Source organism: Aphis gossypii, chromosome 1 (genome assembly GCF_020184175.1).
Source record: "Aphis gossypii isolate Hap1 chromosome 1, ASM2018417v2, whole genome shotgun sequence".
Lineage (NCBI taxonomy): Eukaryota > Metazoa > Arthropoda > Insecta > Hemiptera > Aphididae > Aphis > Aphis gossypii.
Genome location: NC_065530.1, coordinates 160,157 through 187,239, shown reverse-complemented (window position 1 = coordinate 187,239; position 27,083 = coordinate 160,157). Strand labels below are relative to the sequence as shown.

The following is a 27,083-nucleotide window of genomic DNA, read 5'->3' as shown; positions in this document are numbered from 1 at the left end:
TGCAAATCATGTGAATCATCACTGTAAAGTAACTTATCTAACTCATTTGAAAGATAAGTTACTATATGATCTGTAATAGAAATTATTAGGAAATCTTTATATTTAATTATCAACAATCATTGATGTACACATTTAAGCCATTTTGATACTATGAGTTTTTATGTGATAATATGTTTTAATTAAAAATTTATTACTTTTACACTCAAATGTTGTATAAAGTCTATAGTAAATTTTTTTTTTTTCAAATATGTATTCAATGAAGGGATAAAGGATATTGATAAAATGCATTATTGTCACTTTTCTTGTACAGATAATGATAGGTGTGATGAAATGAAAACACTAGTGTTGTTGACCTTTAAATAATAGTATAATAGTATAATATATATATATATATTATATAATAATTATATATTGTTGTTTTTATAATATTTATTACCTACATAAAATAAAAGATACAATGTATATTTGTAAACTATTGTTCTTTTTAAGTATTATAAATATATATATAAAATATAAAAAAAAAAATTATAACAATGAGCAATAAATTGTATTATACTTTATTTATGTACTTAATGTTTTTTGTTATATTTTGTATGCTATTAAAGTAAAATGCAAAAGCGAGGCTCAATATATTTGTACAAAAATAAATTACTGTTAATGGATTACTGTTGTGAAGGTGGTTGGGGTTGAGGTACATAATTTGTGACTTGTGGTAACGATTCAGATGGTGCACTTTGTCCGGGACCATACACTTGATTATAATTGGGAATGTTATGCATATTGGGCATTTGATATGATGGCTGATCATGTATTTGACCTCCAATATTTGGTCTGGGCATCATGTGACTGGGATTAACTGGATACTGTGATCCAGGAATATAATGTTCAACTGGCAAGGATGCATAGTTAGTCATCATACCATTATACATTTGCATGTGCTGTGGATGCATCATATGCTGTGGTGACATAGTTGGAGGCTGTATAGATTCAGCTTGTGGTTTGGGAGCATAGCCTGCCACTGGATCTTTCATGAATATATTATACAATTTTACCGCTTCTAAGAGTTCTGTACACAACTGTGTAAGTTGGGAATGTTTTTTATCGAGCTGTTCAAGTTGAGCTTCTATCATTGGTCCCATGGCATTTGCTTGTGCTTCTAATATAGACATTTCTTCAGTATCTGTACTATCATCTTCTGGATTTGCTTCACGTAATAGCTGAAGTAAACTGTCAATTTTATTTTCATCAATTTCAACAGACTTATAATCTTCAGCAGAATGTTTAATTTTTGATTTCTTAATATTAACTTCTTCAGATATGTCTTTTGGACTTGATAAATCTGTTGTTACAAAATTTGCAGGAAAAAGACCTTCAGGATGTTTGTCAGTAAATCCTTTCCACCAATTAGGATCAGAAGAATCAAGAACATAGATTATATTTCCAGCAGAAAACGATAGTTCATTGTCTTCGGCTGCCTCAAAATCATACAAAGCTTTAACTTTTTTTAAATATGCTCTCCGTTCTGTTTCACCTGTTGGTTTTTTCTGTGCAGAGCGTTCATTTTCTAGTAAACTAAGTTCAATAGCTTTAGCTATATCATCAACTTCTTGTAATGATACTAAATCTTTTGATTTACCACTTTTTGAATGATTTACATCTGGAGTCAATGAAAAGTCTACACCTTCTTGTTTCAATTTAGTATACAAAGATGGTATAAGATTCAACTGTGGATCATTTTTAAATTCATTTTCTGCCCATTTTTTTAATAGTGATTTTAATCTATCTGCCACTTTTTGGGGTAAATTTTTAGCTAATAATTTACGGTATTCCTGTTCAAAATGTCTGGAAGCCACTTCAAGTAGAAAATTTTTTCCACAATTATTAACGCAGGCATCAAAAAGAGTAATGGCCTGGAGTACAACATGTGGGTCTTGGTTATAGAGTCTTTTTATTATTGATTTTAAACAGTCTTTGGAATTAACCGACGAAGCTCCCACTTTATCACATATTTCCATTATTAAAGCCCAATCTTCAGTTGTACTAGTACCACTTGTTGCCTTTTCAACATCAGCATCAAATGAAGATGATAACAGGAAGGATCCCATGTTAAGTAGGTATCACACTAAAATAAATAAATAAAACAATTAATATGTATTATAAATACCACTTTTGGGATATTTTTTAAGTCAATAATTTGAAGGATTTAGAACAGCGGTCCCCACTATGCGGCTTTTTAACAGATTTAGTGCGGCCCGCACTGTTAACCGCACTACAATAGTACAATACCCTTTCCTAACAATATATATATAATATACATAATTTTTATATTTTTAATTCTTATCATTACAAATATATGCGGCCCACAAATAATTTTTAAAAATTACATTTGGCCCTTTTTAAAATCCTAGTGAGGACCACTGATTTAGAACAAACTATTAAGATGATTAAAAAACCCTATTTTAGTGAAAAAAATTTAAAACATTAGTAAAATAGATATATGAAACATTGTTTAATACGTTATTCAATTTCTACAGTAATGAGTTATAATATAGTTATTCATGTATAATAAAGAAAATTAGTTTTACCGTGTTTGAAATAGGTAATAGCTTTAAAAAATCATAAAAAAAATATTAATTTTTATCGAGATACTATATAATACCATTAGGTTAGGTTATCAATGATAATACTAATTACCTATTGAACTTAACTTTGCTTATTAAAACCTAAAATAAAAACACCAATATTTATTAAATACAAGATTTAAAATCAATAATAATAACTACTCATTCTACTCTAAGAACTTTTAAACCTAATACCAAATTACTAAAGTTTTTTTTTTATAAAATTATGTATCTGTATACATGTATATAATATCAAGTATCAACTATAAAATTATTGTATAAAACATGAGTTGACTACGACTGCTAGATAGACTGTAGTATTGTATGTGTACTCGACAATTGTAGTAGTATTGTCATTATCGTAATTATGTTGTATTGTATCAAAATATATACAGTGATGGGAAAGTTCTTTATAAAAAAGAATTTGTTCAAGTTCAAAACATTAAATATGAACTAGTTCAAAGTCTGGTACAAGTTCAAGTTCATAGTTGAACTAGTTATATTATATTATACATAAACTAAAAACTAGTTCATATTATTATCAAGAATAAAAAGGTTACTAAATAAAATGTGTTAAAAAAAATTGCTAATAATAGAAAATATATTATATTATTATTATTAAATTATTTATTTTATAAATATAAATATGTTAAAGTATTTAACAATGTTCCATGAAAATTTTATTATCAATGAGAAAATCCAAAACTTTTAAGATCATAATAAAATAAGAACTTAGTTCACATTCAAATTCATTTCTTGAAAATTGAATTCGTTCATGTGAAGTTCACACAATATGAACGTGTTATTTCCCATCATTGATTATATATAATAGGTTATTAGACATAAAAATCTAATACAACAACATAACATAATATAATATTGATAAAGTAGTTAGAAGTGGCGGTTTTAAGAGGGGGGGGGGCGATCGCCCCCCCTGAGCAATTTTTTTTATATTATGTATTAATGTAACCTGTATCTAATACCTAGATAGTAATTTTAGTAATTTTTATTGATGGGTGAGAGGTTAACACTTTTACAACTGCCCCCCCTTAAAGTTAGATCAGAACCGCCACTGGTAGTTAGATGTTATAATATAAATTATGGAACAAAAATATTAGTGAAAAGTACCAATTAGTAATTTTTTTTTAAGAAAAACCCGAAACGTGAAATTTTGTGCAAGATAAAACTTTCTTTATATTAATCTACATCTAATGATTTGATTTTGTTGCTTGTTTCTAAAGAATTTAGAATACACCATAAAAAGATGCAACTGCACGGGTTAGTTATAACATTTTAATGTTTAACGTTATTGTTTTTTCAAATGTTTTTCGATTTTTTTCCGTTTAACATTATTATGTTTTTTAAAGATTTTAATTTTGTTATAAATTATAATTTTTTTTTTTTAATTTTATTTTCATTTATGGTATTATAATTAATCAACGTAATATAAGAACTATAAAACCTATAGAATTTGTTGGTCAGGTTATAAAATTAATTCCAATTAACCTTGAGTTTTTAAACAAGTAGTTAACTGGTAAGTTAGTTTAAGTGTAGACAACTTCAGAAAGCTAAAAAGTAATATTATATTACTTAAACTAGATTTTATATTTATACCAATTATTTACAATTTGAATCTCTCTAAATGAGTACTTCCTATAGCTCCTCTAGGTAGGTATACAAAGTATAATAATAGTTTGTTAAGCTAATACATTTGAAATTCTCAACTGTGGCGTATTTACGGGAGTGGTCCAAGAATACTGGACCCCCTCCCCCCCCAGAGAAAAAACCGATACATATCCTTGCAGTATAGTAAAGTAATAAGTATAGAAATTGGTATTCTGTGTATTCTGACGACGGTTTCCAAGTTACAGTTAAATATAATGAGTGATAAAGCCATAAAGGCAATAGGTAATATAGTTCTCATAGTTTATATAGGTAAATTATTTAATTATGTACAAACTGTGGACCCCCCCCCCCCCCAGAAAAATGTTGAAAATACGCCACTGATTCTCAATATAACAAAATATAAGGTTATAAAGTTTTCTTATAAATAAAAAAAATTTAGGTTCAACATAAAAAAAAAGTTTAAATGTTATTTCGAATAATGTTATTAAATTGTTTACGTTAAAATTATGATTAATGATAACGTTTTGAATAAAACCATAAAACCCTATAATAAAACCAATGTAAACATAATAAAATAATAATAATAATATAGTTAACTAAGTATTCATGGGCCACTCACAATCATGCTCAAAAAGAAATGTTAATTTGTTAAAATTAATGAAAATAAATGTTTTGTAAATAGTTGTTTCATATTGAATACCTATAAGTCTAATTATGATCTAGTAACTAATTAGTTTATTGTATTTAATTAATCTTTCATTTTCAATTCCTATAGGTAGTGAACAATAAGAATAAAATTAATTTTATATTTAAAGTTAGATTATCAATAACATAAAAGTAAACCGAGGTATTAAAACAAGTTATTACTAATAAAATTAACAAGTATTATTAATAATTGCCAGTAAATCAATTTAAATAAATATATAATACATATTAGCATAGATATATTAAAGCTTCCTAAATATTATAAATAGGTACATATAATTATAATAACATTAATAACATATTTTGTATTATAACTGATATTGAGTTAAAATCAGTATGTTGACTGTAAGTATTAAAGCTGAAAATTGAGCAATACATATAAACAGGAAATCACTCCATATTGTGAAACACACATTTATAACTATAAAATCTAGTAGAAAAAATGCAGATAATACTATAACACTTGATATATCTTACATAAAACAATTATCATGATTAGGTTAAATCACTGTTTCTTAATGTGGGGCAGTTTGATTTGGTAGGGGATGGTAGGTTTAAAGGGGACATTGGAGGGGCAGTGAGCTCTCAAAAACGGAATAATGGAAAAATTGAAAAGGTATGATATGAATTATTCTTTTTTGAATAGAAAAGTTTAAATTAGACATTAATTATTACAGGCAAATTAAACATTTATTTACTAAGTATTAAGAGTATTTATTTTAATTTAAAATAGGTATTGGTCCATAAAAATTAAAGGGATGAGAATTTTTATTGGAAAGGGGGGACTTAAATCATTAGTTATATAGGAGAAGAGATGCTGAACCAAAAAAAGTTAAGAACTACTGGGTTAAATTATTGAAAATATATGGAAAGTTTAAAATAAAAACACAATGATGATTCAAAATTAACTATGAAAAATAGCGATTTATGAATTTAGCAAGACAAGTAGGTACTTGTTAATTGTTGACAAAATGCTGGAAAACTGCGAATAGGTATACTCTGTTCTAAGTGATCAAAATGATAAAGTCTATCATAAAGTTTTACTTACATAATTGAAATCACTGAATAAACCCCAATTAGCCAAGTCCCCGTGGCTTATTCTTAGTTGATAGTTACTTGAAAACTAATTAGTAATTTGTAGGTGTTTTTTTTTTTTTTTTTTGTTTCTATTCGTTCAAGTAACAGTATAATGTTTGACTGCTAAGCAAAATTTTGAAATTATTACGTATTTACTGTTTAATCATTAAGTATTATACTATTAACATCAGTCAATAAGAACATTAATAACTAAGAAATACATTGACAAAGGCGAGGCCAGGTATTATTATGCATTACATTTAATCGACACAACGATGATAACAACAATCATCTGATTACAGTGATTACACATCAACTGAGATAATGTAGGTCGGTTGATACGGTATAAACCATATTGGTACATTATTAACCTAAAAGTCTAAAATATTATTTTACAAAATATTGTTTATCGTATTATCAAAAATTATACTCTATATTCTATTCTATAATACAGTATAGGTACACTTAAAAATTTTAAACTATAGTGTTTTACTATTATGTGTTAATACTTAATACTAAACTAGTGAATACTGAATAGTTCGGTAATCAATATTTATTCTACTATTTAGACATTCAGTAGCCAGTAAGTATTATAAATATTTTTGTTACGTGTAATTCAATACAATTTATATAAAAAGCTTGAGTCAATTTTTTAAACCTATACATTTTTTAAAATTTTTTCATAGACTTTAGAAAATAGATTTTCACGATGCCCGAAGGTGTTGAAGAAATTCCTTCTATCGGCATTATTTATCCACCGCCAGAAGTAAGGAGTATCCTTTATTTGATGACATTGATTAGATTAATTTGTATTTTATAACAAACCTACTGTGTTGTATTTAATATACTGATTACATTATTGGTTTTATATAATATCTATTTTAGATGCATACATTTACAATAGTTAATAGTTTACTTATTTAATAATTATAAGTTCTCGTTGTTTAATTTTTCTGAAAAAATATGGTAAACAATTCTGTGGACAGAGAATCAAGTTTAATGGAGTTTCGATGGAGTATGGGAGCAATAAGTTGTAAAACCAAATTTTATTACCAGTTTTAGAGATGTTATTGTTAGGTTTTAATGTATAAAATATGTGTATAATTTATTGAATAGTTTCTTAACTATCTCTTAATCAAGATATTGTCGATAAAACTGCTAGTTTTGTAGCAAGAAATGGACCAGAATTTGAGTCACGCATTCGTCAAAATGAATTGGGCAATCCCAAATTTAATTTCCTTACCCAAGGTGATCCCTACCATGCGTACTATGTACACAAAGTCAAAGACCTCAGAGAAAAAGCTTGTGAGTATTAATTTTTTTTAATTGTGTTGTAGTTTATTTACCTGTTTACTAATAATGGGTCAAACCACAATTTTTGAAATTAAACTGAACTTTAAAATAATAGCAACTACTGTAATTAAGCGGCTTTTAATTGTCTAATTATTTCTAAATAGTCATTAATCATTATCAATTTTTAAAATAACCGATGAAGAATTGTACAAATATTTTCTCATTGAACTATTGTTGCAAGAAAGTCTGGTTTAAGATTCAAACAATTCAACCCATCACTACTGTATAACTATTTTTTAATTTTTTTTAGCACAAGAGCCAACCTTACCACCTAAAGAAACCAAGAGTATGTCAACTGCTACCCAACTCAAACAACAAGAACTCCTAAAACAAGTTCAGGAATCAATATTCGTACCAAAAGATCCACCTAAAGAATTTGAATTCATTGCCGACCCTCCATCAATATCAGCTCTTGATTTGTATGTATTTATAATAAACTTTGCTAATAAACATAAACTTATACATTTTTGAAATTTCAGAGACATAGTAAAGCTTACAGCATTATTTGTTGCTCGTAATGGCAGACAGTTTTTAACCAATCTTATGGCCAGGGAACAACGTAACTTTCAGTTTGACTTTTTACGTCCACAACATTCACTATTTCAATATTTTACAAAGCTTCTTGAACAGTATACTAAAGTGTTGATGCCTCCTAAAGATCTTATGAAGTGTTTAAAAGAAGAAAGTTATGATCGACAACAAATCTTAGATGATGTTAAATATCGTTCTGAATGGCAAAAACACCAAGATGCTTTACGTAGAAAAGAAGAACAGCTTATAGAAAAGGAAAGATGTATGTACTAAGTTAGATTAAGTATCTAACCTAAGGTGCTACAGCTTTTTATAATCTCATAAAATGTATACATTTTTTTTAGTGGCTTATGCTCAGATTGATTGGCATGATTTTGTTGTTGTTGAAACTGTTGATTTTCAATACGGTGAGATTGGAAATTTTCCTCCTCCAACTACTCCAGATCAGGTTGGTGTGCGTACATTGATGCAAGAACGTGTAGATAATGGAGAAGAAACTGTTGAAATGAGTGATGCAGAAGACGATATGCAGGTAGACAGTGATGACGAAATGGAAAAACGAATTAATGGTAGGATGTATGCTCCAGAAAGTGAACTCAGAGTTCCAGGTGAAGAAAAGTCCAGTAGAGACAATAACCAAGTAATATTTATAATTTATGCTTATTTATGCACTAAAATAATTTTAATACCATTTAATTTAAATAAAAAAAAAAGGTTCAAGACATGGATGAATCATCTAGTGATGATGATGGTGATTTACCTCCAGGTGTTTCAAGGTCTGATAGCCGTTCAAATCAAATGGTTCAACCGGCTGTTCCAGAAAAAGTTATTGTGAAAAAGGGATACAATCCCAAACAAAGTAAGATTTAATTTACCTAACACAAAATATGTGTATTAGTTGTACTACTAATTAGCTTTATATTTATAGTTGTACGAGCTCCAGTTAAAGCACCTCCCGAAGAATATTTAATATCTCCAATTACTGGAGAAAAAATACCTGCAAGCAAGGTTCAAGAACATATGAGGATTGGATTATTAGATCCTCGTTGGGTAGAACAACGAGACAAACATATTAGTGATAAGATGAACCAGGAATCAGTGTATGCTCCAGGTAACTGGACACTTAACAAAAAAAATAGTGTATAATTTTATTTGTTTTTGTTTTAAAATTATTATTTTATCTATCTAGGAGCTGCTATTGAGGCTAGTTTAAAACAGTTGGCTGAACGTCGTACTGATATATTTGGTGTTGGTGTTGAAGAAACTGCAATTGGTAAAAAAATTGGAGAAGAAGAAAGTAGAAAAGATGATAAAGTAAGAAATTTAGAAATAGATGTCATATGCTAAAATTGATAAATATTAACATTTTTTAAGGCTACATGGGATGGACACACCTCTAGTGTGGAAGCTGCAACTCGTGCGGCGCGAGCTAACATCACGCTAGAAGATCAAATTCACCAAATTCATAAAGTAAAAGGTCTAATTCATGATGACGAAAAAGAAAAAATTGGTCCAAAACCTGTATCGGGTACAGTAACCATTTCTCATCCACCTACTTCTCAAGCTGTTTCTGTACAAATGTCAATGGCTAGCAATATGCAAAATGCAATGATGCAACCACATGCTCCTAATATGATGCAATCACAGCCTATGATGATTGTTCAGCAACAACAACAAATGATGGGTGAGTTATAAAAATGTGTTTAACTAAAGACTGTCTACAAAGCCATAGCATAATCTATTAATGCAGGGGTTCCCAACCTTTTTATCATCGAGTACCGCCAAACACTTTTATATGCGTACCACCTCAATTCTAAAACTAAATTAGTAGTCAAATTTTTTTTAACGTATATTTTTATTATACATTAATTTTTTAAAACTTTTTATTATTTGATGTTTGAAAGTAAAAAAAATCTCAATTTTTAGTTAAAATTTCTTTGCATATCATCTACAAGCGTTCCACATGTCATGGATTGGGAACCCCTGTATTAATGTATTCAATTTGTGATTCAAGTTTTTCATTGTTTCATACCTAAAGTATATTTACTTTATTATAAATATAATGAATATTTAATTCTTATGTGTATTTTACGTTTATCGTGTTTTATTACAGGTGTGCCCAACTGTGGCCCACGAGTAGGTTACTAGGTTATAGTATTCTAACCGGCCCGTGACTATTTTATATAAATTAGATTTGTATGGGTATAAAAATATTTAAACATTTTTATTTTATCAAGCTTTTAAGAATTACAAAATATTGTACAATTTTTAATTTTGATTATTAAAATTGAATATAGAAAATGTGTTGGATTTTAGAATATTAATAGAAATATATATATACTATATATTTATTATTTTTATACAAATACATATATGACTCGCAGTATAATTATAAATTTAGAATGTGGCCCCTTAAGTAGAAAAAGGTTGGGTACGCCTGTTGTATAAAAACCAAGATTTTGGTGAAAAAAATATATTTTTTAATTTATGACATTTATAAATAATATTTTATCTTAATTACTTATTGATATTAACAATGTTTTCAGTTCCACAACCTCAAGCTTATCAAGTAATGCAGCCCCAAATGCCACCAAATCCATTTTTGGGAGCTGCTAGAGGAATGATGCAACCACCATTACCACAGGGTCCAGTATGTATACATTAATATTTTTACTATTAAAAATTTTTAAAAATTCCGCTAATTTTTTAATGTACATAAACTTTTAAATTAGCCTGGAATGAAGCATGTAATGGAAGTTGCTGAGGATGAACCGCTTATGAAAAAACAAAAGACTGAAGATTCTTTAGAACCTGAAATACAGTTCATGATGAAATTTAATGTAAGTAATCTTCATAATCCAAATTAATTTTTTAAAAACTATTAACTGAGAGCATCCACTAACTAATTATACATTATAGGGTCCTGTTATGTTTAATGTTGGAACACCTGTATTAACTGACAAACCAGAGTGGACTCTTAATGGGCAGATATTAAATATAACATTACCACTTCAAGAAACAGTATCTGTGATTAAGACAAAAATTCATGAGTTAACTGGAATGCCACCTGGCAAACAAAAATTACAATGTGATGTAAGCATTCAAATTTTAACTATAATAAAATATGCCAAAGAAATTAATTAAATTATTTTAATGATAAACTTTTTTTTAGGGATTGTTCTTCAAAGATTCTAATACATTGGCTTATTATAACATTGGCCCTGGTTCAACTATTCATTTACAATTGAAAGAACGTGGTGGTCGTAAAAAGTAATTGTAAAGAAATGAAAAGAATTTTAAATCATTTTATTGACTATTGTAATATTTGATAACATATAAATATATTTATTAATTATTAATTTCATAAAATAAAACATAATATGTTAAGTATCAACAATATAATAGTGTAAAACCAGTGTAGTTTATATGTGTTAGGTACTTATTTTCTAACGGCAGAGAGCACCTCTTTAATAATATAATTGTACCGCTTGACCATTGGAGTGTAAATCTAAAAATAGTAATAATAAATTAGTATTATTTTTGTACAGATATGTATTTTTGACTTACTTCATTAGCATCTTTATGAGGAGAACAAGCTAACTTAGGAAGAGTAGCAGTGGTTACCATAGATTGAAATGAATTGATGTAGTCACTATTCTTACTTTGAACAAGTCCACGTTTAGCTTGATATGCAGCACCTAGGACTGCAGAATTGGCAGCTTCCTAAAAATTACCTCAAATGTATATTAATGCTCAATAAAAAAAAAGAAAATACTAGTACTGACTTGTATATAAACTGGTGCGTTAAAAACATCAGATAAAATTTGTAATATTGTATTGTTGTTTGAAGCGCCTCCTGTAGCTATGATCCTCGTTTTGGTATCTGTATTTTTTTTAATATGATATTAATAATTAAAAATCAATTTAATTTTTACTTTTGTCACTTTTCTATATTAACGTGTAATATGTAGTATAATATATGCTGACCTATGGTATATCCTAATTGTTCGACATGCGCCCTTTTAGCTATGAATTGTCCCTCGACCAATGCTTTAATTTCTATCTCCCGGCTGGGAAATCTGTCCACGGGTCCATCATTTTTGTCGAAACGGTAATCGCCTTGTATCCATGGTATGATCTCTTGTTCGTCATAGTACAGTCCCAGATATCCGAAATTCCCTCTCGGCGTTCTCTCCAACAATGTGTTGAAGTAGTCCCACGACTCATTGGCGTAGTGATTTCTCAGTCTTTCACGGGTTAACGAGCCGTTTTTGAAACTTAAAAACAACTCGAAATCATGCTCGACTCTTTGTGTACACCTAAATCTATATATGTTTAGTGTAGTATTTAATTACCATAAGAGCACCATATACGCGTCTCGATTAATCGGGCTAACTAGGACGTGTCCCTCTTCTAGACACCTGGGCTCGTCGAGCGACAAGAACAACGTGTCGCTGGTCCCGAGACTTATGGCGATGTCGTTATCGCATAGGCACAGGCCGGCCAATGACGCTGGATTGTCGCCTGTGAATGACACCACCCGACACTCGGGATTGAATCCAAACCTCTCTGCATAATAATTGCTAATCGGCCCCAAATCAGTACCCGGCGGCACAGTCCGTCCCAGCTTCAAGTCCAGCCCCGGCGCGCACGCCTAAATTCCGAACACGACGATAGATAAACTGATATGTGGTGTGATTAATCACAATATCGTCAAATTATTTACTTCCAAGCACTCAGATGACCACTCCTTGGTCTTGATATCCAACAGATTCATTCCTGAACCGTCAGACCAATCGATCGGGGCGTATGCGCCGAGAAATAACGAACAGCCGAAACTACTCACCAACGATATCCTCTAGAATAGTATAAAACATAATATTAAATTATAGCTTGGAAAGTTGAACAACTGAGAAAAAGTCTAACTTCTGTGTTCTGATAGGCTCCTGGTTTATTTTCCGCCATTTTGGCAATTTGCGGTCCTGAAAACCTCTCGTACGCTTTCGATCCGGTAATGTCAGCCAATCGCTATATAATAATATATTACGTAAATGATATAATTCATTTTCCAAGTATCTATAACTGTTTAGGTAAATAGACAATAATTACAAAAATCGTGTTTACGCGGAAAACACCAGCGTAGTTAAAAATATATTGATTTTACAATAAGACATAATGTAGGTACCTACATAATATATACAGGTTACCTACTACTATACGTATATTGCTACAATAATATGAACACATATCTTACCTGTGGTCCTCCGACAGCATCCTCGAGATGTTTACATTGTTTCGTGGTACTGGAATCCATCCACACTGGTGAGTTGACCACGGAAAAACAAGACGCCAATTGCATGTGCAAAAATCCGGTTGGATTTAAAGTTTGCAGCGTTTTTTCAGCACCGTTCGTCCAATAAACCGTGCCGTGTTGCTGCAGACAAGTCAAAATGTAAATTTTATAAAACATGATAACATTGATAACCAATTCAGTTTGATTCGCAAAATAATTTAATTTAGAAAATAGAAGTTATAAAATTCTAAATCTAATTGCTATTTTTTTCGTATTTTATCCATTAGAAAACCAAATTGTAGACTTATAAAGAATGTTATTTAAATATTAGATATATATACATAGTTAAATTTTTTTGAGAATTTTTATCATATCATTAATACAACAAAACATACTCAAGGTAAAAATCATTAGGACATTAGCGCAATGTTATTATGGGGGCGGGGTACTTATAAATTGATGTTATACCTCGATAAAATATATTTCCTTCATATATTATTACATTATATTACAGGATTCCACATCGTGATCGTGGATTAATTCATCGTAAATCACAAAATCACGGGACTACATTTTATGGTTCATCGTTCATACTCAAGTACACTTCTCTAAATTTTAATTTGCCAAATAAATAACGATAATGTTAAGTTAATATGATTGATATTTTAAATTTAGTAATTCATGAAAAAAATCATTTCATAGTATTACCACCATCAAAGCAAATCAAAAATGCTTTTTATAATTTACTCAAGAATATTATTATATGAATTTATGTTTATAACGAATTACATATTATTGGGATGAAATGTTAGCGGGCACGATCCGGTTCTATCTTTTTATTTCTGTGTTTATCAAGTATTGACCATAAATACTTATAATATAAGTCGATTTGCATAGCCGGGGGGCATCATATGTAACTGGTGTGAGCGGAGTCCATCAATAACAAAAAAAAGGTGGTCAAGTGAGTAACGTTCTGCTATATAGTAGGTTACTATAATGGATGTATTAAATTTGAATTCAATTATAGGTATCATTGTAAACGAAAAACGATTCTAAACGGAGATGATTTGTCAGCTTCTATAGTTATATACCTAGGATATATATTTTAAATTGGGCGGGAAAAAAGTAGTTAATGTTTTTATGACCTGAATACCCCAAAATTAAATCTTGTACAGAAAATGCCAATTTAAACAACTGGTGTATGTTTCAAGTTTTTACGACTAGTCATTTTTAACTATAACAAAAATCGTAAATCGTTATTCTACGAGTGAATTTTGGATGAAATTCGTAAAAATTTGAACTTAAGACAAACATCTTTAATAACTATTGTTAGTCAAACTTATAGAAAATCTGATATTAAATTTTCAATTCTTAGCTAGGTACCTACTACCTACTTATGTCGATTATAATTTTTTTTATAAATTTTAACTACAATTTAATTTACAAATGTTAATGATTTTGACGAATTTTTGTCAACACTTCAAACAAAAATACTTTAAAAATCGAAAATTCTAGTAGTTTATTAAGATCTTAAAAACAGCCATAATATTTTGAAAATTTAACTGTGTATAGATAACCCTAATATAAATATTTGGTGAAAATTTCAAGTATTTATAGTTCGTTTTGAGTTACAATTATATAACACAAAGTCGATTATGTCGAAAACTGGTTTTGCATAAAAATTTCCGTTTTTCCGTAATTTTTTTTTTTTTTGTTTTTAAAAATTCTTACTTTTGACCTCTATAATATACCAAGGATATTCACTTTGCCATCAGAAACTACCCCTAAAGTTTGAAATTGAAGCATTATTTCGACAATTTATGCTGTACACAGACACAAAAAACACATCATTGTAAAATCAATAGTACATTCATCACTTCGTTTAGAATCTTCAATCTAAATTAACAAAATATGGGCATAGGATATAAACATAATATATAGTATAAAATGTACTGTATAGTTTATAGTATAGATTATATATTATTATAGAACTAAATAAGAGATTGAAAACAATAATTTATATATTATGCCCCGGGTTTATCCTATGATTCAATTTTAAATTTTGAAAAAAATCGTTAGTCTCAGAATTTACAAATTATTTTATAGCTGGAAATTCAAGAAAAATTCTGTTTTTCTGATTTGAGAATTTAGTAAAAGAGTTTTTTGTACGTTTTTCAAACTATATTTGAAAAAAAAAGTTCTATCATAAAGTTAAATTAGTTTTTATGAGTACTTGAATTTTAAATTGTTACATTATACCTATATTGATTATTGACGTTAAATAATTATTTCTTCCTAAAAAACGTTTAGTTTTGGCCGTAATTCAAAAATTAATAATAACTGTAGATATTTGAAATTATTAAAAAAAGCTATTATATTATAATTTTCTATAGATGAGATGATTTTCAAAATATTTTGACTCTTTTTGAGCTATTTACAGACATTAGAAATTTTCGAATTTTTAAAAAAAAAAAATTTCTATAAATGTTAATAAAAACATATTTGATGGATTAAAATTCCTAAAAATGTAATACAAAATTGCACATAACTTATTCTTTTAATTGTGTGTAAAATTATTAAAAAATACAAATTCATTATGCAAATTGTTTCATAGACAAGTTCAAATTTGGACGAATTTTTTTTTTTTTACTAACAAAATCTATCAGAACAACAAAACAATAATAAAAAAAAAAGAAAATAGACAGAATATAAACAGAGAGAAGAAACCACTTATCGAAAGTAATTAAACAGTTAAACATGTAAATTTAAGATAGCGATCCTAAAAATAATAATAATTGCATAATAATTTAAAGTAAAAATCATAGCTGAAAACGCCAGCAGTGATGACATTTTTTTTTAATTTTAGATGAGCAGGTCACCACATCGTTTACCTTTTTACTTTTTAATCTTTTAGGGGGATTTCCTGGAATATTTGCACATTATTGTTGGTCAATAAGGGGATTGGGATGGTGAGTTAGCTTATTGTTGAATTGCTTATAGTGGAGATTTGCTAATTCAGTGACAGTGGGTAGATTGAAGTCAAAGTGGAGGGTATCATTGGAAATATAGAATAGAGATAAGATTAGAGATGATGGGAAGGACTTTGGGTTGAAACCTTTGTATGTGTGGTTAGTGTTTGATACTTCAACTGATCTTCATGGTTGTAAGCCGTAGGAACAGATGGGTCTGAGTAGTAGTTTAGTAGGTAGTTTTGTATTTTTAGAAGTTAAGAACGGTCGAAGAAGGTGAAGACAATCATTAGAGATCGATTTTTACTTTTTATGTGAACTGAACGAGTAAGTCGACGATCAATGCTGACTCCAAGCTACGTACTAAGGTATACTCCCTGTCAAAGCATGAAAGTACAATGGATCGATTTAAAGTTTGAACTATTTCATTTCAACTCCTCATTTCTTGTACGAGGCTAAAAGAGGCTTATTTGTCAGCAAAGTCACTAAGAGTGTGGGGTGAAAATGGGCGAAAATGGACAAAATTACTTATTTAACAAGTTAACTGCCTTGTAAATTTCACTAATCTTGCTATGAACGTCTTGAGAATCATAAATACTCAATTTTTGTTTTAGAGATTCTGGCTCGACGAATTTTCTAGATTATAAATAAATAAAATTGAAAAATGTTGAGTCTGAGTGTCATAAATATGATACTCAAGGCGTTCGTAGCAATCTCAGTGAAATTTACATGGCAAATTTGGATAATATAGGTCGTGTATCATAGATGATATCAAGGCAGTCAACTTGTTAAATAACAAATAACGATTGTATAATTTAAAAACATTATTTGTAGTAGGTAGCTTAGAACTTTTAGGTATATTATATTATTATTAATTTTACTAGATACAATGATATTTTTTATTCATAATAAGATTTTATCTATTTATAATATAATAAACCTATTTTAGATTCTGAACGGAGTGATGAATGTATTGATTCTACAATGATGTGTAATTTTTTTTTTTGTGTGTGTCTATGTACCAACAGCATAACTAGTCGAAATAATGCTTCAATTTTAAACTTGTTAAAAAGTTTCCGATGGCAAAGTGAATACCCTTGGTGCATTATAGAGGTCAAAAGTAAACAAACATTTTCCAACAGTTTTCAAAAAAATCCAGAAAAACAAAAAAAAAAGTGACGGAAAAACGGGAATTTTTCGCAAAACCAGTTTTTAACCAAATCGATTTTTTAAATGGTTGTAACTCATAAACTAATCACTGTAAATACTTGAAATTTTCACCACATGTTTATATTATCGTTATTAATATATGGCTAAATTTTCAAAATATTTTAGTCATTTTATAGACAACTGAAATTTAAGATTTTTTAGAGAAATTTTTTTTTTGAAGTGTCGATAAAAAAAAATTTGAATAGCCAAAAAAACTTGAAAATTTAATACAAGGTTCGTAATGAGTTGTTTTTATTGTAGTTAAAAAAAATCAAAAATCGTTAGTCTTAATTTTAGTCACAAACGGTACCCACTTACTGCTTTTTTTTTACTGTTTTGTGATATTTTTACATTGTGAGGTAGGTATATAAATTATTGATATAATTTGATATAAATAAATACTACATTATCCAAGAAAAAATTATATCAACCTACCGCAAAGTACTAAAAATAAAATAAATGACTTAAATAGCTAGGTATATCAAAAAATCATATCATGAAAATATATAGTTAATGATATTATAGGCTGATAGAAAATCTTGCTTTCTTTTTTTTATCAATTATTTTTACTATTACATATTAATAGGTATATTATTATAATAAAAAAGGATTTTTGCTATGTACGTAAAAATAAGTATTGATCTCATTTTGAATAGAGTTAGCACATATTTTTCCATAGAATGCTGGTATAGAATGGGTGTTGTACTGTTGTGACGTAGCTTATTAATAAATTCATTCAAATTAAGAGGACAAAACAAATCCAATTTTTAGGGGGTTATGTGTATGTAATAAGTAATAACATTTTATGTTCTTAAATTATCGTCAAAATATAAGAAAACGTAATATTTTATTTTGAGATTATTTTTTCCTAGGGATTCTTATGCCATTCAGCATTCAGCAATATAATATGCCTGTAAGTCTATAATTTATAATTGTATAATATAAGATGAGTTAGATGGTGAAAAAAAATAATAGATTTATTTAGTAATAACTAATAACATACATATATAAAGAATTCGGACGTTAATTATCTATGCATTCAAAATTGTTCATACAAATCATTCCATACACTTTAAATATAATTATACCATAGATAACAAGTTACAACTTTACAACAGCCATTAAAATTTTTTTCAAAATGAATGTATACTACGTGTTAGTTATAATAAAATATAGTATTTTGATTGTGAGATTATCGATTTCCGATTGCCTATAATACTTGTTTTAAATTCAGAAAAAAGAGAAAAAACCTTTACCTGCCCGGAACCAGAAACCGCGGCAACGGTACTCAAATCGGCACCGCACACTTGCAACCGGTCCAATAATACATCCAAGGCTTTGACCCACATAACCGTTGGCGCTGTCACCTCGCGGTGCTGTCTGTCTTTGCCCTTAATCACACCACCATGAGTCCGGAACTCCTGGAGCTCCGTGTCGAAATGTACAGTGGCCTCGAAGATCTTGTGCAGATCATCGTCAACGATAACTCCTTTCAACTGCGTTAAATGTTTTAAATTTTCATACAATAGTCTGATTGTCAGACGATTTATTTATAGGTTATAAGCTCCTTATAATATATTTTGTGTTTATCCTTACCAATTGACAGTTTTTGAGTATTATAAAACAGTAGCATTAATTAGAAAAAATCTCAGAGTTTGCTAAATTAGCCAATATGACAATCTAGTCAGATATTAACTTTTATTAACTTAGAATTATTTATTTTAACTATAGAATAACGAGGTACATAGTGCATTATGGGCCCACTCTACAATTAGTTAAACCGCCGAATTCGGCTAATAAAATCAGTAACCGAGGTTTAAACTATATAATTGTAAAACGGACACTAAGTCGTACACCATTACCGAACAAGTACTGATCCAGATACTAAACTACTCAAGCATCTCCTATGATATGTATACATATATATTTCTGATTAGGAAACAGTTGTAATAACTAATAACTGATGGAAAATAACTTAGTGTATTATTACCAGGGCCGGATTTAGGGGAGGGCTAAGTGGGCTGCAGCCCAGGGCCCCCCCAATTTTATGATATTTCAATAAAAAAAATATATTTTCTTGTTTATGCATGAGGAGCCTCCATAATGCATTCCGTCCACGGGCCACCACATACCTAAATCCACCCGTGATTATTAATATCATTATTAGCTCAATTGGAGATATAAAATATTTGCAATTAAATATAATTTTAGAGAATCGTTTTTTAACTATAGCAGTATAGCCTACAATAGGTAATATTATTTATTGTTATTGTACTATTTTTTCTTTCAATTTATGAACATATTATAAGGTTAAATAATGTTGTTACAAACGACAAACCCATTGTATTGCTTATATACATAAAACATAATACATATTTAAATATTTGTGTTAGAAGTAACTAATTAACAAAGTAATTTTCGATCACTGTAGCTGATGCTACCTTGGCCCATCATAAAATTAATCTATAAATGGAGCGCTTGAGTATTATGAAAATTAATAAATGATTAAAATTTTTTTTTTTTTTAAGACTGCGCCGTACTTCTGCATATGGTGTCTCAAATGGACAACACGGCAAATTTGCATTTAATAACTCCAATTTTGTGTTGTTGGTTTTAAAATTAGAGTGATTTGACTTATTGACCTGCTATCATCAAACTTATAGGTAAGATTGGTAAGAACATTATAGTCTCTCTTTAATTTTTTGAAATATTTTAATGTTTAAGCTGGTAATGAGCATTTTTAAGTATTAATATTTTACATCACTCGTTTAAAATTTAAAATATTATAAAAACTAACGAGAGAATACATCAAATTCTCGACTTTCATTTCAATAATAAGTCAATTTACTTTAGCTTAATATTTAAGCTAACAAAACCAAAGTGACGAAACAAAGGAACTGTTGAACCTACATTTTGATATGTAATGCTTTAGTAACCAAGTCAAACATACAGGTACCTACGATGTCATGCATCAGTCATTAAGTTAACAGTTTTGTTACGTTTTGATGAGGAAAGTAATTCATTAAAGCAATCGAAATTTTAGGAAATGACCATTTTTAATCAACCGATTTTTACATTCACCACACCCCCTAAATTAAAGAAAAATAGATAGATACATCACATTTATACGATTACCTAATGATTGTTTTAGGTTAGAATGAAGTACAATGACGATAGTATTTCAAAAACGAATACTTAAAGTTAAGAAAGTTATACTTTTCGAAATGAATTTTTCAATGAATATTTATCTCAGATAACTGTCAAAATAAAAATCGAATGCTGTCTACCTTCACATTAATCAATGTTTTAATGTTTGATATTTAATTATTCAAAGTATCCATAACTCTATAACTATAGCACTGTGAAGGTCAAATATGTCAATGATATATTGATATCATTATTAAATAATTTGTTATCTAAATTAGTATACATTTATAAAAACTTAATTGTTTACAATAACCAATACGATTATTGTATAATATTATAATACATAAACGTACGTCAACGGATTAGGTTAGGTATTCATCATGATATATACGTCATAATATAGACTTTATCATTACTTAAAATTTACTTGTAAGTTGTATTAGATAATTAAATTATTAATATGTATATTATGTATAACTATATTATATTGTATGTAGAATTTATTTTATCATTATTGATAAATAGAGTTTATCTATATATATAATATAAAACAATATTATAATATTACAATAGCATGAAATTTTTATAAAAAACCAATTTAATAATGTATCTTAGTAAGATATGTATATAATATACCTATTATACCTAATCTTATAATGTAAGACTAGAATAAAATCCTATCAAAATAAATTATACCATTATGCCAAATGGTATATTTTATACAGTTATACATTTATACTAAGTATATTTTGTAGAAAATTAAGATTACCAACAAAAGGACGGTGAAACTTCAATATTCTGAAAACCCTTTCGGTAAACTGATTAATAACAATTTGTAAATATTAGTTTTATCGTCTATTATAATAATCGCAAATTGTAGCTATAACCAATAATGATGCAAAATTGATTTAAGAAAAAAAATAGTAATGTATAGGTAGCTGGAACCCACTTAATACGCCCACTTCCCACCCACCTATGCTCATGGTCACGCGATATTTCGAAAAAGATTGTTAACCAAAAATTTATTTGTAAACGATATCATATAAATATAATAAGTATAATATCATTATTTTAAAATGTTTATACCAGCTGCTGTAGAAGTATAATACCTGTTGAGTGCTGAAGTCCAATCCCAAATACGTTATGGGCATCATAACGTCGGTCGGCGTCGGGAACGCGTTTCGGTAGTAACGGCAAAGTTGGCCGTCGGTCGGCAGTTCGCTCATCATCGCTATCACTGCCTCTTCCTCCTCCGATAAGTCCGATAAGTGACAAAGGCGACCAACTCGGTAATAAGACGGTGATTACCGTGGCGATGTTATTATTCGTATTATCTCTTCGGCAGATCAGACGTTTTGATAGAATGGCTGCCAGAAAACAGACGATATCGTTGGGTATAGATTATACAATTTTTAATTGCTTAAAATAATTTAACGATTATAATTATTATTAGATACATTCAAGGACTAAACAATTCCAAATGAAGATCGAACACTTAAAGCTCGAAAAACATAAACTAATTTCCAGACTAATATATTATTATATACAAGTCTATAAATAATATACTTCACTCAGTACTAAAAAAAATAATATATTTAAACTTTTTATTTATCTACCTACTTACCTACCTGTATACCGTATTACTGTAACCTGTGCACGTCATATACCAGTTTAGTAGTAAAATATTCATGGCCAGCGTTTATGATTATTAAAATATTATAAAAAGACACTATTGTACACTGCAACATACATCATCAATCGAGATACAGGTGAGCGATATTTATTAACGGTGAAGTAGGTACCTTAAAAATTCGTTTGCGTCGGCGTTGTCGACGCGTGGAAGACAAGTCGAGAGTCGAGACCGAGAGAAAGAGAAATAGTAAACGTTTTTCGGACCGTGACGCGTGCGTCCGATGGCCGTGATTTCCAACGTTCTCGACTCTCCTCCGACCATCGCCTCTGCAGAGTCACGGTCTGACCACGACGTGTCGTTCCAAACCTTAGTCATCATCATTATTATTATTACTAAAATGGTGAATAATAGTATACTACGCATCTACGCGACATAAAGTACATCACAATTATCAGTGATGGTACATTCTACTCCTACAAACAAAAATATTAACAAACTGTACAAATTCTAAATTTAAAAAATGTAAGCAAGAGGGTACACCTAATGTTTTTTTTCTGAATCACGACTGGGGGAGATACTATGTTTGACATTACTTCTCCTCCGATTGCATCGTTTATTATCCACAAAAACATTGGTACATTCGATAAAACAAAACAAAATAAAAATTTCGAAATTTAAGTGGCGGTCTCTATAACCAGAATAACCACCTAGTAGGTCTTTGGCATATAGGATCAAACTTAACTAGCAAAACAAGACAACAAATAGACTATTTGATCTGCGTTCCGCCTTTGAGAGTCGGCCGCTCTGGTTAGTGGTTACCTAGGCCATAGGGTATACATCTGCTGTACATAAGGTATCAAGTAGGTCACTATTATGGGTATCTTAAATTTGAATTCAATGATTTTTCTTTACACGCGAAAAATGTTTCTGAGCAGAGACACTGTCAGTCTAAATATAACTACCTAAGTAACTAAATTTCATATGGTTTTTAGTATATAGCTAAATAGCTACCTATTAAAATCATTTATTTTACATGGTAAGTTGATATAATATTTTCTTGAATAATGTATCATTTAATTATTATAATTATTTACATTTGTCATTTACACATTACATTATATTATATCAACTTATACAAGTACAACTCAATATATATAATATATTTTTCTACAATAATAATATACGTAAACGGTTTAAACTACCATATACGAACAATGTAGTTATTAAAATTATATAAAAGTAAAAAATAACATCGTTATTTATTGGGTAATCGGAAAAAATAAGCCCCGTACCAACTAAATAGGTACACATTTTTTCAGATTCAGAACATTACTTTGTTCAAAGTGATGAATGTATTGATTTTATAATGATGTATGTTTTTTTTTGTTTTGTGTTTCTGTACAGTATGACTTGTAGAAATAGTGCTTCAATTTCAAACTTCGGGGGTGGTTTCTAATGGCAAAGTGAATATCCTTGGTACATTATAGAGGTCAAAAGTAAACATTTTCCAACAAATTTAAAAAAAAAAACGATTTTTTTATAGGGTTGTAATTCAACAACTTATCACTGTAAATACTTGAAATTTTCACCAAATATTTATATTGGTGTTATTTATACATGGATAAATTTTCAAAATATTTTGACTTTTTTTGAGTTACTTATTTAAAGACAACTGAAATTTTCGATTTTTCTAATTATTTTTGAAGTGTCGATAAAAAAATGTCGGCTGCCCAATAAAAATTAAAAATGTAATACAAGGTTCCTTATGAGTTGTTTTCATTGTAATTAAAAAAAAATCTGAAATTTGAAATTAAAATATTTACAAAAAATTTTCAAAACTTGAAAATTATACTATTTATTATAGATAATGACAATATGAGCATTTTTTAATAATTTCCAAAATCTCCGGTTATTCACTTTTGAATTATAATAAAAATAAAAATTGTTTGGGGAGAAATAATATTAGAATGTAAAAATTTGCTCAATAAGTGCTCATAAAGAAATTAATTTAACTTTACGGTAGAATTTTTTTTAGATTCTGAACGAAGTGATGAATGTATTGATTTTACAATGATGTGTGTTTTTTTTTTTTTTTTTTTTTTTTTTGTGTCTGTGTACAGCATAACTAGTCGAAATAATGCTCCAATTTCAAACTATGGGGGTGGTTTCCGATGTAAAAGTGAATATCCTTGGTGCATTATAGAGGTAAAAAGTTAACATTTTCCAACAGTTTTCAAAAAAATCGAGAAAAACAAAAAAAAAATGACGGAAAAACGGCAATTTTTACGCAAAACCAGTTTTCGACCAAATCGATTTTTTTTTATGGTTGTAATTCAAAAACTAATCACTGAAAATACTTGAAATTTTCACCAAATGTGAATGTCAGCGGTATCCGTATATAATTAAATTTTCAAAAAATTTTGACTTTTTTTGAGTTATTTATAGACCACTGAAATTTTCGATTTTTTTGAGAAATTTTTTTTAAAGTGTCGATAAAAATTTTTGGATGACCAAAAAGTTTTGAAAATTTAATACAAGGTTTCTTATGAGTTGTTTTTAATGTAGTTAAAAAAAATTAAAAATCGTTAGTCACAATTTTTTTTTATAAGCGTTTATAGTTCAAATTTTTACGAAATCTGTCGAAAACGCGAAAATTTGCAAGTAATTTTGAAGTTGAAAAATCATAAAATTTTTTTCTTTTATAACTAAGTTTTGAAAATTTGGTACAAGGTTCTCCATACATTTTTCTTCAAATATCTGTAAAAAAAACTCTACCGGATTCAGACAACAAATTTTTATGAGTGTTTGAAATTTAAATTTTTACAAAACCGCGTTAAATAACGGTTTAGCCTCAAACGATTTTTGATATTTGTTATAATTCAAAAAGTATAATTCGTAGATACTTGAAAATTTTACCAGTTATTAAGATTGGCATTTTATTTACTTGATTTAATTTTCAAAATATTTTGAGTTTTTTTGAGCTATTTATAGACAACTGAAATTTTCAATTTTTCTGAAAAATTTTTTTTGAAGGGTCGATAAAATTTTTTTGGCCCTATCAAAATACTTGAAAATTTTATACAAAGTTCCTCATATGTTATTCTTATAGTGATTAAAAAATTATAAGAATACATAGGCACAATTTTTTTTTATTAGCATTTGAAGTTCAAATTTTGACGAAAATTCGTCAAAAGCATGAATATTTGCAAATTATTTGAAGTTGAAAAATCATAAAATTTTTTGTGTTTATAACTAAGGATTAAAAATACAACACTAAGTTTTCCATAAGTTTACCTTCAAGTATCTATAGAGAAAACTCGAAGCATCATTATAGGAAAAATTTTAAGGGCGTTTGAATTTTAAATTTTAACGAAATAGCGTAACGATAACGATTTATCCTCAAACGATTTTAAATATTTGTTATTATTCAAAAAGTATAAGTCGTAGATACTTGAAAATTTTACCAGTTATTAAGATTCTCGTTTTCTTTACGTGATTTAATTTTCAAAATATTTTTTAATATAAGCTGGTTTTTTTAAACCACCTTTTTTACCAACCACTAGAAATTATATCCTAGGCTGACAAATCATCTTCGTTCAGAATCGTTTTTCGTATACAATGATAACTATCATTGGATTCAAATTTAACACTCCTATAATATATAATAATGATCCATACGGCACCTAATGTACAGCAGAGCGGTACTCACTTGCCCACTTTTTTTATATATAACTATATAAGTTGAAAAATATACAAATAAGAATCTTGCACTTAATTCTCAAGTCTTGGTATAAACAGACATTTTTTATGAATTTCTAACTATAAAATAATTTATGATTTCCCACATTTTTTCAAAATTTAAAATTGAAATGCAATTGGCATAATAATTAATAGTATGACAGTACACACGTCATTAAAAAGGAAAATCTTAGAATATTCTTATTCCCCTAAAGAACTTAGCACGAAATATCGAGTTATGAAGCCATCACGCTATATTTATAGTTAGGTAATCACTTTAAGACTTAATATTACTTTAACATAACAAAAACAAATAGAACTGTACTAGCCCCAAAATATATACAATATACATGTATTGATTTATAAGTTAATAAAATTTCGATATGGATCGAAGAATTAAAAAGTGGTGATTTCGAATTCTCAGGTCTGTATTATCTATCATATTATTCATCAATTTATTATAATATAAGGTCATAAGGATACTCGCAACGTAAGAATTAAATTATGTTTATTTTTTATTTTACTAACTTTTCAATTTTGTCTATGTAACATACAAAATTACAAAATACAAATACTTATTGCAAAGATAAAATTATTCTCAAGATTTGTTTTTTTGGAGAACTTAATGCTTAACATTTTAAAATTCAATATCAATTTTCTTATTTCTAGTAAGCTTGCGTCAAATTGTAATCAATTTTCGGTTATCTTATCAAATAACAGGATAAACCCGGAACATGATATATTACAACTTATTATTTTTGATCCCTAAGTTATATTATAATACAATAATTTATACTATACTATATGTCCATATCTTATGTTCGTTTTCTGACTTCTATTATTTTTTGTTATCGATTAGATGGACTCCGCTCACACCTGATGCCCTCGATATTGCGAGTCGACTAATATAAGTTTATGGACGATACTCGATACTCGACAAACACACAAATATAAAATCATAGTACCTGATCGTGTCGCCAACATTTCATCCAAATAATATGTAATTCGTTGTAAACATTAATTTATTTTATATTTGAGTAAATTATAAAATAAAAAATTTCATCGTTCGACAAAATAGAATTGCAACTAAGCTTAATGAAGTCAAAAATTTTATTTACAAAATATTGTGATTTTAATACAAACAAATCACAATTTTATGATAACATTATCAGACATAGATA

General features: G+C 28.4%; 3 protein-coding genes across 8 annotated transcripts; 1 reads left to right on the top strand and 2 right to left on the bottom strand.

The window, feature by feature from the left end:
* Positions 1 to 345: 345 nt before the first annotated feature.
* Positions 346 to 6,287, bottom strand: LOC114120783 (signal transducing adapter molecule 1). The gene is made up of 2 exons (XM_027982814.2): positions 6,001 to 6,287; positions 346 to 2,122 (listed from the first exon to the last, which is right to left on the bottom strand). Exon 2 carries the CDS (start codon positions 2,103 to 2,105, stop codon positions 663 to 665), a length of 1,443 nt encoding a protein of 480 aa, XP_027838615.1. The 5' UTR covers positions 2,106 to 2,122; positions 6,001 to 6,287; the 3' UTR covers positions 346 to 662.
* A 161-nt stretch (positions 6,288 to 6,448) lies between these two features.
* LOC114120812 (splicing factor 3A subunit 1) lies at positions 6,449 to 11,460 on the top strand. Its single transcript, XM_027982851.2, has 14 exons — positions 6,449 to 6,612; positions 6,716 to 6,802; positions 7,170 to 7,334; positions 7,633 to 7,801; positions 7,862 to 8,175; positions 8,258 to 8,553; positions 8,628 to 8,772; positions 8,842 to 9,024; positions 9,103 to 9,227; positions 9,288 to 9,597; positions 10,460 to 10,563; positions 10,646 to 10,753; positions 10,833 to 11,006; positions 11,086 to 11,460. Exons 2-14 carry the CDS (start codon positions 6,739 to 6,741, stop codon positions 11,185 to 11,187), a joined length of 2,259 nt encoding a protein of 752 aa, XP_027838652.1. The 5' UTR covers positions 6,449 to 6,612; positions 6,716 to 6,738; the 3' UTR covers positions 11,188 to 11,460.
* Positions 11,199 to 27,027, bottom strand: LOC114120813 (xylulose kinase). Of its 6 annotated transcripts, none has more exons than XM_027982855.2 (12): positions 26,868 to 27,016; positions 22,160 to 22,530; positions 21,641 to 21,898; positions 18,641 to 18,880; positions 13,168 to 13,347; positions 12,840 to 12,941; positions 12,640 to 12,771; positions 12,269 to 12,567; positions 11,901 to 12,190; positions 11,699 to 11,796; positions 11,481 to 11,636; positions 11,199 to 11,421 (listed from the first exon to the last, which is right to left on the bottom strand). In XM_027982855.2, exons 3-12 carry the CDS (start codon positions 21,758 to 21,760, stop codon positions 11,353 to 11,355), a joined length of 1,686 nt encoding a protein of 561 aa, XP_027838656.1. In that variant the 5' UTR covers positions 21,761 to 21,898; positions 22,160 to 22,530; positions 26,868 to 27,016; the 3' UTR covers positions 11,199 to 11,352. The 6 variants fall into 6 exon arrangements, with proteins under 6 accessions (XP_027838656.1, XP_050056375.1, XP_027838658.1 ...); XM_050200418.1 differs by lacking the exon at positions 26,868 to 27,016 and having other exon boundaries at positions 22,156 to 22,270; positions 22,334 to 23,149; XM_027982857.2 differs by lacking the exon at positions 26,868 to 27,016 and having other exon boundaries at positions 22,160 to 22,270; positions 22,334 to 23,149.
* Positions 27,028 to 27,083: the final 56 nt, after the last annotated feature.